General features: G+C 44.4%; 1 protein-coding gene across 1 annotated transcript in view; it reads left to right on the top strand.

Moving 5' to 3' along the window:
- The window catches only part of HYDIN (HYDIN, axonemal central pair apparatus protein), a 294,240-nt gene that overhangs the window by 48,156 nt on the left and 233,780 nt on the right, over nt 1-12,304 (top strand). The window contains exons 7-8 of the mRNA XM_006878867.1: nt 249-450; nt 6,461-6,644. Of these exons, the coding sequence (XP_006878929.1) occupies nt 249-450; nt 6,461-6,644 (386 nt within the window). The remainder of the gene's footprint in view (nt 1-248; nt 451-6,460; nt 6,645-12,304) is intronic.

Here is a 12,304-nt window from a genome sequence, read left to right as displayed (position 1 = left end):
CCCTGAGTATAGGAGGGTTTTCTCGGGGTCATGGATTCTCTGGGTAACATCTTTTGGGGGCTGTTTCTATGCATCTTTCATTTTCTTCATTTTTCTTTGCTCCAGATAATGAGAGACCAATAAACCATCTTGTTATGGCAACAATCACCTAAAAAAAAAGGGGGGGGGAGAATAAAATGTAAAACAAAAATAGCTTAAAACTGTGCTTCTGGAATAAATCATAAACTGGCTGCTTTGTCACTTCCTAGGTGAAAGGGTCTATGTTTCCTTGTACGGAGCTGCCATTGATATGAATATAAGGCTGGACAGAAATTCCTTGACTATTGAGAAAACCTTCATCTCTTTGGCCAGCCAGAGAATTGTCACCATTCACAACCGCAGTAACATCATCGCCCATTTCCAGTGGAAGATATTTGCTACCCAGGACGAGGAGGAGAGAGAAAAGCACAGGTTAGTAAGAGAAGTCACTTGTGTGCTGTGATGTTGCAGAATAGAACCAGTGGGGTTTGTATCAAGTTTCTAAGCAACTCAAACAAGATCAGATTTTCATAGCTTGGCTTCAGTGTCCAATCCTCACTTGGAGCTGCTCTTCCAAAGCCCCTGAGCTTATCTGTATGGAACCATCTTCAGCTAACTTAATATTGGTGGAGCTCACCAATATTCAGCAGCTAATAAACTAGACTTTAAAGGCCAGCTTTGTTCACATCCCATTACTTTCCTGAAACTCATTTAAATGTAGGCATTTCTTTGCATGAACTTTACCCCTGTTGATCAGAGTTAATAAAGAGGGGAAAAAAGCAATTGAGCCTATTTTGGATTTTAGACCAGTGTGGAAAATGGTTTTGTTTGTTGGTAGTTTTTAGGGAAAGGCTATTTCCAGAAAATAAGGACAGTGAGGAAAAAGAAAGGCTTTAGTGTGACAGCTTTTATAATCTCAATTTTAGTAACGCTTCTCCATGCCAGCACACCACATAATTTAATAAGGATTTTTTGTTGGTATCTTTAATCTTTCTGCTTTTTGAAGTCATACTTCAGGCACTGTAGAAAATTAATAAAATGTAAAACCAGACTGTTTTAACTAATCTCATCACTGTTAAATGGTGAATGGTCCTTTTTGCTGGGCCCACCCCTGCCTTTAGTTCCATTTTTATCTCCTTCCAGCCTCCTTCAATTTGCACTTTGAATGCTTTCAGTGGAATCTCTTTCAGGTTTGTTTTTTTTCTTTCTTTTCCCCTTTTTCATTTTCATTAAAGATTAGTACTGCACAGCTTCAAAGCTTTGTTTAAAACCGAGGAGTTAGTAAGTGATAAAAATAAATGCTCCCAGGTCCATGGAAACCAGGCAAAGATCTCCCAGGGCGCTGTCCTGATTGAATCGGAGGGAGCCTGGACAATGGCAGGACACAGTGGGCCAAGAAGCCTTGTCCTTCAGACAATGAGCTTTAATCACCAGATTACCACTGTGTCATCTTTAAACAGTGAGGAAAGAAAACCCTTTCTTGACTGAAAACTTCATTTTTGCCTCAAAGGCAAGAGGGAACAGCTCATCCCCAGCTTGGTTCATCCTGATTCCCGAGCTGACATGTGCTCGCTCCAGCCATCAGTGTCCAGACATAAACTAGGGCAACAGGTACAAATAAAGGACAGCAACAGAGAAGGTGGTGTTTTGCTGTCACATGTTCTGCAGAGAAAGACACATGTGAATAAAAGATTGTTGATGGTAGGCACCAGTGAGTTGACTTTATCGCCTATCAACCCTGTAAATAAATAACAGATAGAAACCTTGCCTTTTCCTCCACCATCTACACACGCCAACAGGCTTGAGTCCATGGTTGTGGTCACTATGTCCATCCATCTCCTTCTAGGGGCTTCCCCCCCCCCCTTTTACCTTTCCCCGTATGATTTCTTTTCCCAAGGACTGACCTCTCCTGACAACATGGCCAACGATGTGATATGATGAACTTTCACCATCCTGGCCTCCAAGTAGCACCCCGGTTGGACCTTGATTCTTCATTGATCTTTCTTATTCATTCCTGTGGAGCAATTGAAAACACCCTGCCTTGCATCAAGTGCACCTTAATCTCTAAACTGACATCCTTTCTAATAGACCAGTGGAAGAGAATTGAGAACCCAGAAATAGACCCAGCTATCTGTGGTCAACTGATATTTGACAAGGAAATCAAAGCTATCAAAAATGGTGGGAATCTTTGTTTTCTTGATATTGAGCCTCAATCCATATTGAAGGCTGCAGTCCTTGACCTTCCGCAGCAGGCTCTTTAGGTCCTCCTCAGTCTCCGCAAGCAGGGTTGTGTCATCTGCATAATGCAGATTATTGATGGATCTTCCTCCAATCCTGATGCCACATTTCTCCTCATAGAGCCCAGCCTCCCGGATAATCTGTTCTGCATATAGATTGAAAAGGTATAGGGATAGGCCACATCACTGGCATATACTCATCCCAGTTTTGAACCATGTTTCCTTGCTCTGTTTTGACGACTGCCTCTTGGTCCAAGTATAGGTTTCGCGTTAGCATGATCACATGTTCTGGGATTCTCATACCTTTTAGAGTTAGCTAAAGTTTGTTGTGATTCACACAAATGACTTTGCATAATTAATGAAACACAGATAGACATTCCTCTGGTACTCCCTGCTTTCAGCCAAGATCCATCTAACATTTACTGCAGTATCCCGAGTACCATGACCCCTTCTAAACTGAGCCTGCACTTCTGGCATTTTTCTACTGATGTGCTGTTTCAGTTGCTTTTGGATAATCTTCACCAGAATCTTGTTTGCATGTGATAGTACTGATAATTGTTCGATAGTTTCCACACTCTATTGGATCACCTTTCTTTGTAATGGGAACATATATAGATCTCTTCCAGTCATTTGGCCAAGTGGTTGTTTTAAGATATAAAATTAATCACACTGGAAAAAAAATCATATTGAACTATGCAAAAATAATGAATGGGAATGATTATATGAAGCACAATGTGAATTAAGAATAGTGTAAAACACAGGTTTTGTAAGCAAGCCAATATGAAATAAAAATCTTTTTAAAATAATAGGGACAAATAAGACAATTACTGTAAAAATAGAAGGATAGATAGTAAAGCATATATGGGAACCCAAGGCTGTAAGGGGTCAGAGCAGAGGTTTAAGGACGGGTAAGGGCGAAACCACAGCGTTGCACAGTTTGGTGGGTGGAAGGAGGGGGTGAAAGAAATGGGAAGAATCTAGCAGGGACCTGAAAAGATGGTAAAGGTGGGCAAGGTCCAATGGTGATTACTCTTGTAAAACAAAGCATGACAACTGTCATATGAAACACAATGTGAATGAAGAGTAGTGTGAAACACAATGTATATGAACTTTATAAGGAAACAAAGGTGTCATGTGCAAAACTGAAAAAAATTAGAAAAAACCCAAAAGAAACTCTTTAAGACATCTGGAAATGCTGTTAACCAGTCTTCCCTGATACCGTCTGGGTAGTAGTGCAGGGAAGGCTAATACCAGAGAGTTCAGATTGCAAAAAAGAAGTGACAGTTCAGACTCCTTCAAAGGAGCCCGGGTGGTGCAGTGGTTTAAGTGCTTGTCTGCTAGCTAGAGTCAGCAGTTTGAACCCACCATCCACACTCCATGAGACGCGAGATCTGGTGATGTGCTCTTCTGACTGTGACAGTGTAGGAAACCCTGTGGGCAGGGTGCTCTGTGCTGTTGGATGTCGGTGAGTCAGAAGTGACCTGACAGCATGTGAGAACCACCGCAGGATCCTCCTACTAGCCGTGTGAACCTGGACAAGTTGCCGAGACTCATTTTTCTCATATGTATGATCGAAATGATGATAACAAGAATGACCTTACATTGCACTTTTATGCTCATTAAATTACAAGATGCACACAAAAGTTTTGGCGTGGTTAACTGCCTTTGAGTCCTAGATGACTCATAGTGACCCTATGAACGAAAGACCTGAACACTTGTATAACTTTCATCATTTCTCCACGTTCATAGGGTTTCCGGAGGCAAGCTGTTTCGGAATTGGAAGGCACTCCTGCTTCCAAGCTTGTTTTAATCAGGGAGCTCCACAAAACACTGTCCACCATGGGTAACCATCATCACATTTGATATATCAGTATCACAGTGTTTAGCATCACAGTGACCACGAGTGACCTCTGTATGGCAAGTGGACAGACCAGTGCATTTAGAAGAATGTTTGACCAAAAACAAAACCAGGCCTGAGGACCGCAGACTAAAATCACCCACCTTTGGCTTGGTAGCATCACTTTCTGTCCACTAGGCCAACTGAGCTCTCTTAATGTTGTTGTTAAGTGTCGTCGAGGTGTAGATGACTACCCTGTAAATCTCATGCCTGTGATTTCCATTATTTGTTTTACCAGTCAGTCCCTCGATGTCTTCATCTCATTCCCCCACATTTTTGTTTGGTGCTGTTGCCAGCATGTAGACGAACAGCCTGTAGCTGTGTGTTTGTTTATATCCAAGACTGTTGCTTTAGAATTTATTCTCAGAAGTAAAGTTCAGGGTTGTTTTTTAATAAAGTATGCAGTGTTTTAAGTCTTCCAGGTATATATGAAATATAAAAATAAAAAAAGAAATTATTTCCTTTAAAGAAAAAAGAAAGCACAGACTGAGCCGCCTTTGCTTTCGCCTGCTCTGCCCAGCAGTAGAGCGAGCCTGTTGCTCTGGTTACCTCGCGCTCTTCTTTCTACCTGCCAATCAAAGGCAGCGCACCATGTTTCTTCATTGAAATCAGAACACATTGAAACTGTCTCTTCATTTTCTTTCTAAAAGGTGACGGGAGGACACTGGCCAGTAAACCTGCTAAAAAGTGTCCTTCGACAGTGTAGAGCACGCCCTCTGTATACCCACTGCCTCCTGTGACCCTCCATCAGATTTCCAATATGACTCTCTTCAGGAAGAGACTACCTGGAGTGGCTGGAGGATTTGAACCACACATCTTTCAGTTAGCACTGAACCAGCACGGCTCCTCGTAATTTGCATGGAATCATTTAAAACATATTCCATGGACTAATGAAAGAACAAACAGCTATGTCTTGAAGACAGGGCAGCCAGAATGCTCCTTGGAGGCAAAATGACAACACTTTACCTCACATACTTGGACTCTGTTGTTAGAAGGGTTTATTCCTTGGAGACAGACATCATGCTTAGAAATGTGGAGGGCTGGTGAAAGAGACAGAGTCCCTCCGGCAGATGGATTGACCCAGTGCCTGCAGCAGTGGGCTTAAGTATGTTGGAAATGGTGAGGATGGCACAGGGTAGGACAGGGTTCAGATCCCTTGTCCTTAGAGTTGCTATTCTTGACTCGATGGCACCTAACAGCAACATTTAAAACATACTTGGAGTTGGGATGGGAATAAATTAACTCTGAAATCCCACCTGGCATTCACATTGCTATACAATTTGTGCCTCGCTATTGGTTGTATCTGTGAAATGCAGCGTGAATGGTCTTGTGTCCTGGAAGGAGATAAAACCCAGTCTTCAGAGTTTGGCTGAGGAACAGGAACACAGCTTCGGTGAGAGGAATCAGGGCCTCAGAGGAGCTGCTTTCTCACTTACCGAGATGCAAATGAAGCAGGGAGCTGCCTGCAGGTTCACTGTGAGCATTTTATGAGCTTGACAGTTTGGTAATTGCTTATGGTTGACATGGGAGAAACCTGGTGTTTATTGAACACCCGCTGTGGCTCGGGAACAGCACCAGGTCCTTTATCACGTTTCATTCTCGAAACATCTCTGTGAGGGAGGAGCTCCGGCTATTTCTATTTTATAGGTGAAGGCACAGAGGCTTAGAGGAATTAGAAGACTCCCAAAGTTACCAAGTGAGTAAATAAGTAGTAGAATTATTTGCCAAATCTAGTCCTCAGTTAACAGCTGAGAAAGAATTCCATCTAAGCCGGTTTAAAAGGTACAAAATCCTTCATGGAACTGTGAGCAGCAGAGGAGATATTAATATTTTAAATACAGCCTAGAAAACACAATTGCCTAAAAGAACGTATTTGTCCGGGTGCTTGTAAGATCCCAGGAATAAACAAGTGGGTACTGAGTGGGTCGGGAAGCTAGAGGGGACCTTGAAGGAAGTAACAGGACGAGGGACAGACTCTGAGAGGTCAGAGTACAGGATGACCCCACTAGGATGTCACAGGCTCAGACCAAAGGATGTTATCTACCATCGAGTCAGAACTAACTCATGGCTGACCCTCCAGTGGGTTTTCAGAGGCACTTAATCACACAGGAGAAGACTGCCCATCTTTCTCCTGTGGAGCAGCTGATGGATTCCAATTGTGTGCCTTTAGGTTGGTAGCACAACTCCTTACACAGCTCCCTGTGCCAGCGTGATTGGTAACGGCATTTCTAGGGGGGCGAGCTGGGAAGCAGACCCCTTTGCAGAGCTTATCATGGGAGTACCAACACACGTCTCACATTGTCTTTAGGGTCTGTGATGATCTGACCAAAGAGGAAAAGGAGGAGACGGACGAGTTTCTGGAGGAGTGCATTCTTGAACCCTCCCTCCGAGAGCGGCTCTCCATCCTCTCGCGGGCCTTCCAGACGCAGAGGCAGCGGGTTCAGGAGGATGACGTGCTCTTCCTGAATGGCATTTTCACCCTGGAGCCCCTGGTAAGTACACATATCAAGTCCGGCCTTATCCTTTTGACTTCTTGTTGTGATGAACACAGGTAGCAGTATATGGTGTATCTCCGTGGGGCCTTCAGTGGCCTGTTTATACAAGTAATGATTTCCGGAAGCCCAAAGACTCTCTGTTAAGAGTCTCCCCATCGCCATGAGCGACGAGGGAAGGTCAGTGGTGATAATGCTTACAGGTCACATTTGGAGAGCAGTCTCCGTGTGTGAAGTGAGAAATTTGATAGCTGGCTCAAGGTCAGTCTAAATTCTCCCTCTGGAGCAGAATTTCTCTAACTCAGCACTGTTGACATTCAGGGCTGAATGGTGTTCTTTGTTTCAGGACTGACCTGGGAATTATAAGACCTTTACTATCATTCCTGACCTCTATCTGCAAGATGCTAGCTGTCACCACCAAAAATGTCTTCAGACCACGCCAGATGTCCCCTGGTGGGCAGACCCGCCTGGTTTGAGAACTTGTTGGTCCTTCATTCGCTCAATAAGTACTTACTCACTGTGTGTTCTGTAGCAGATACTGTGTGTCTCCCAGGCATCAGTGGGCAGAGCATACGTGGTCTTTGCCCTTGTCCTCATGCCTGGCTCGTGAGAACTGAGTCAGAATTAGAACTGATTCCATAGACCAGATTCTTAACCAACTTCTCCGCCACTGTGGCAAAGCGGCGGTAGCTAGCATCTTCTGTGTTGGTGGCGTGCTCGGCGTGGTTAAGAGCTCTGTGTGCTGCCCTCCTGCTTAGCCAGCTTAGCTGAGGAGGCAAACTGACCGGAGTTGAGAAAGCCCGTGTCTAGATAGAGCTGCTGGCTTGTTGACCTGCTGCAGGGTCATCTATGAGTTAGTCCGATGGTACACATCAACAACAAATAATTTGCTTCTATTCTTTTTAAAGCTGGTCTTCTAAATTGTTACTGAACGCTTCTATGTGGGAATGGGGTGTTATGGCTAAATGAGCCTGAGAAGCAGTAGGTTAAATATTATTTGAAAAATGTCCTCATCATAAGAATTGCGAAAGTCTAAAATGCTAATATGCACTGTAAGTCTCCGAGGGTGCATCCCCCAGATGGACTTGTCATGCATCCTTTTGTCCTGAACACCCCCTGGGACTCCGGCTTTGTGGGAACTGCTGTGTCAAGTGCTGGTGAAGAAAAGCAGTAGTTGAAAGTCTGTTGTGATTGCTATCATAGACAAGACATTTTAGAGAGGGTGCCTTAAGAAGAGAGCCTGAACTGAACCTGACAGGACTTTTGGAGAAGAGCATGGGAGATGGATTCCTCTGGACTCATCCTTGATTTTGTGAATAGCCAGCTTGCAGTAAGCAAAGCTCTCAGAGTGGGGACGTAGCGTGAGGGTGACTCTGCTACAAGATTGTCAGGTAAGCACAGTGGTCTTCAGACACGGCGAGTTAGACCAGCACGAGTTTGAATGCATTGTAGACGTCAGCCTTGAAAGGACAGGACAAGTTCTGAATGTGAAAGTACGTCCATTCCAGAGTGGTGCAAAGGGAAGGAGGGAATTATGGACCTGGGCAGACAAGTGTCCAGACCCCGGGAGCTGGGCTGGGCCAGGGAAGCGCAAGCAGACACGGTAATCTCTGAGGCACTGGCAAGGTCCACGGTGTACTCTAGAAGTCCACTTGTTGATTGCTTTTTCTGTTCCTCCTTGCCTTCTGGGAGTGGATGGTTCTAACATCACAGACATGGTGGTCACGAGGAGGTAAGAAGCCCTCAGATGAGTCCTGACTTTTCTAAAACAGAATTAGGTAACGAAGGTTACCTCCAGTCCCCTTCACCTCATGCTTGCTTTGAAGGGTCACATTCGATGAGGTAGAAAGGAAAGATGAAAGCATTTCCATTTGGGGAAATTGTGGCAACAAAGGAAAGAGAAACAATTGTTGTTAGGTCATATTAACTAGCAGTAAGTAGGGTAATATTTAATATGTAACACTCCCTAGGTTTTCTGGAGCAAAGGCCAAGGGGGGAAAGGAAAACTAAGGTTGAGAAATTTTGCGTTGCCATTGCTAACAAGGGAGCTCTGGTAGCCTAGGGGTAAGGAATTGCACTGCCAGCCTGAAGGCATGCTGTTCAGTCTGTGGAAGAAAGACGGGCAGTCACCCCCGGTGTGATTTACAGCCTCTGAAAACCTGCTGCAGCGTCAGCTGTGAGTCAGTTCCAACTCTATGGCACAAGGCACCATGCTAGCATGTAGCCCTGTAGCCTGCAGACTGTTGTTCATCACGCTGTGGTACGGAAGACACGTGAGGCTAGTGTACGTGCCCCTTACAAAAAAAAAAGGGCTGTGTGACCAAATAAAAGATGTATTCTCCAAGTGGTAGGAGGCAAGCATCATTTCCCATGAACCCTTACTCCTGCTGTTGTACCCCAGACTTGATATTCTGTACATCATAGTTTCGTAAATACTGAGGATATCAGAGCTCCAAGCAGGGATTGAAGCAGAAGCATGATGCATTTAAGGTGCTTTATAAAGATTATCCTTGGAAACTATGGCATGGAAGAGGGTGGACCACAGATGATGGTTCAAGTAGGCAGGAGAGAGGGAGAAGGGTGGGAAGAGAAAGAGAGAGAGATAATTCACAAAGGAGTGCTAGGAAAATCAGGAAAGAAGTGCATCAGGGATGCATCCTGTCCCATACCTTTTCAATCTGTATGCAGAACAGATCATTCAGGAAGCTGGGCTTTATGAGGAGGAATGTGGCATCAGGATTGGAGGAAAATTCAACAACCTATGTTATGCAGATAACAAAACCTTGCTGAGACTGAGGATATCTTGAAGTGCTTGCTGGAGAAGGTCAAGGACTGTAGTCTTTAATATGGATTGTAGTTCAACATCAAGAAGACAAAGTTTTTTTTAATTAAAAAAAGAAGAAGAAGAAAAAGAGTCGCACCACTAGGCCAATTAGCAGCACCATGACAGATGGAGAAGAGATTGAGGTTGTTAACAATTACACCTTACTTGGCTCCGCAATCCACTCTCTTGGCACCAGTAGTCAGAAAATCCAAAGATGAACTGCACTGGGAAAATCTGCTGTCAGAGACCTCTTCAGAATACTGAGAAGCAACAATGTTAGTCTAGAAACCAAGGTGCACCTAATCCATGCCACGTTCCTCGAAATTACTTGTTGTGCTTCAGAGAGCTGGACAATGACTAAAGATGACAGAAGAAGAATTGATGCCTTTGAGTTGTGGTGCTGGAGAAGAGTCTTGAACAGCCATGGACTGCCAAAAAAACCCAAAAAAACAAACAAACAAAAAAAACCCAACACCAACTCCAAAAAACCAAAACCAATTAGGTCTGTCTTGGAAAGAGTGAAACCAAGTTTCTCCTTGGAGGCTAGAATTTTGATGCTCCATCTCACATGGTTTGGGCACATGGGCAGGAGGGATTTGTCTTTGGAGAAGGGTATCATGCTAGGAAAGGTGGAAGGACAGCACAGGAGAGGAAGAGCCCAGATAAGATGGATTGATACTGTGGCAAAGGAGTAGGTGTGTCCGAGTCAGTGAGACTGGTTCAGGACAAGGCAGCCTTTAGAGCTGTTGTACATAGAGTCACTATATGTCGCAGGTGACTTGACAGCACATAACATTACACACACACACACACACACACACACACACACACACACGGTGTATGAAGCATCAGGGAGACCAGACATTTTTGTGGACAAGTTCAGGATGATGAGGACCTGAAATAGCTCAGAATGACCAGAAAGCAAAGACGAGCATGAGCAACACTAAGGTTCTTTTATCTTCACCACTGGACCGATAGGCAACATCATGGTAGATGGAGAAAAGATAGAAACCATCATTGACTGCAACTGCATCTTACTGGGATCTACAGTCAGTACACTTTGTACGTACAGTCAGGAGATCAGAAGACGCACTGCACTGGAAGTCTGCAGTCAGAAACCTCTCCAAATTCCTGAGGAGCAGTTACGTTAGTTTGAGGACTAAAGTGTGCCTGATTCAGGCCATGATCTTTTCAGTCACTTGCTATGCATTTGAGAGCTGAACAGTGAATAAGGATGACAGGAAAAAAAATGCATACAGATAAGGGAGAGAATGATATAAAAGGAATATATGATTAGGTATTATTGACATGACAAGAGTTCAGAATAAGAGTGGTATAGTAAAGTGGTCAAGGGTAGGGGGGAGACTGTTTAACGATGAAAAAACTTTTTTTCCCAAGAAAAAAGAGAACTTGAGTGTGGGGAGGTAGTGAAGGCAAGGAAGAAAATGTGCAACATTGAATGAATGGAAATCCAAGTTCTTTATATAAACTTTTATTAAAATATCAATTAAAAAAATGTAAGTTTCTATTGTTCTGGATGGACCTTGACTATACAGAATTGTGACATTCTCGTTCTGTTATTTCCTCTGCTGAGGTCTCTCTTGGATTCCCAAGTGAGAGAGGTTCTGAGACTAGAAATCACAGTTTTAAAAGTGGAGGGGCCGAAGACTCACAGAGCAGACAGACAAGGAGCTTTCGATTTCCACAGGCATCCAGGCGTCCTCAGAGAAATCCCGGCAGGGTGTGTGGCCTGGCTTCAGAACTCTGTTTCTGCTGCCATAGGTCACACATTTAAAATGCAGGAATTTGCTGACGGTTCAACACTGGGTATTTTCTCTGGCTCTTGGGTTATCAGCTGACATCAGTGTCATGGAAGACATTCCTGCTCCTGGTAGCAGATGACTCCCTAAATCCAAGAAAACATAATGCAGTCTTCCTAGAGAAGCTTAAGGTTACTCTGACCAAGGCTTATAAAGGGAGAGGAACATGATCACTTCTTTATTGTCATGTAAGTAATCACAAACCGGGCTCTGTCATCACCTACACCTGCATAAAACATGCCGCCCCAGCAAGTGAGACCTCGAGGACGAGGCTCAAATTCCGTTTACTTTCTTTTTTCTCAAATCGGCGTCGCCTGTGAGCTCAGCAGAACCGGTTGGTTGGAAGCCCAGCTGGCCTCCACATGAGGAAGAGCTAGACTGTCCCCTGCAAACCCCGTCCATTGCCGCTAGCCTTGAGTTCCATTGCAAGTGTGTGTGAGCTGACGCCTTGGAAATAGACACCAGGAGGGAGAAGCGAGGCCAGGGATTGCTGAGAGCAGACTGCCCTTGACAAGGCGCGGCTCCTCCTCACAGAGCTTTTCCTGTTCTTCGACTCCTGGCTGTTGTCCTTTCAGTTCTCTGTGCTCGCCCAGGCTTTTCCACTCGTGCTGGCGCATTCACTGCTGGGTCGGAGCAGTGGGGAAGGTGGTGACGGCCTGGGGATGTCTTAGAAGCAGCATGGCCCCTCATGGCTCATTAAATGAGTTCACACCCCGACTTGCTGGAAAAGACACAGCTCAGTCTCCAGAGGGGGACATGATCATCACATCCTCAGCGCTCTAAAACCCTGGGGGAGTTTTCGCCACCTTTGGGAGATGTCCTCTGTCAGGTGGCCAGACCTTAGAGCTCTCTCTGAGAAACTTTTCTGGTCTCTATTTTGAGTATCATAACTTTGCTTGGTTTACAGATTTTCTGCATCAGGAGATAAACCATCAACACAATATCTCCGTGTGTCAATATCCCAGTTTTGTCTTTGATTTCAATAATTAGGATCATTTGCTTACAATTCTTTTAGC

Source organism: Elephantulus edwardii, unplaced genomic scaffold, assembly GCF_000299155.1.
Source record: "Elephantulus edwardii isolate Elephantulus edwardi_28Jun2011 unplaced genomic scaffold, EleEdw1.0 scaffold00001, whole genome shotgun sequence".
Lineage (NCBI taxonomy): Eukaryota > Metazoa > Chordata > Mammalia > Macroscelidea > Macroscelididae > Elephantulus > Elephantulus edwardii.
Note: the sequence above shows the minus strand (reverse complement) of the source record. Positions and strands in the feature narration are given on the sequence as shown.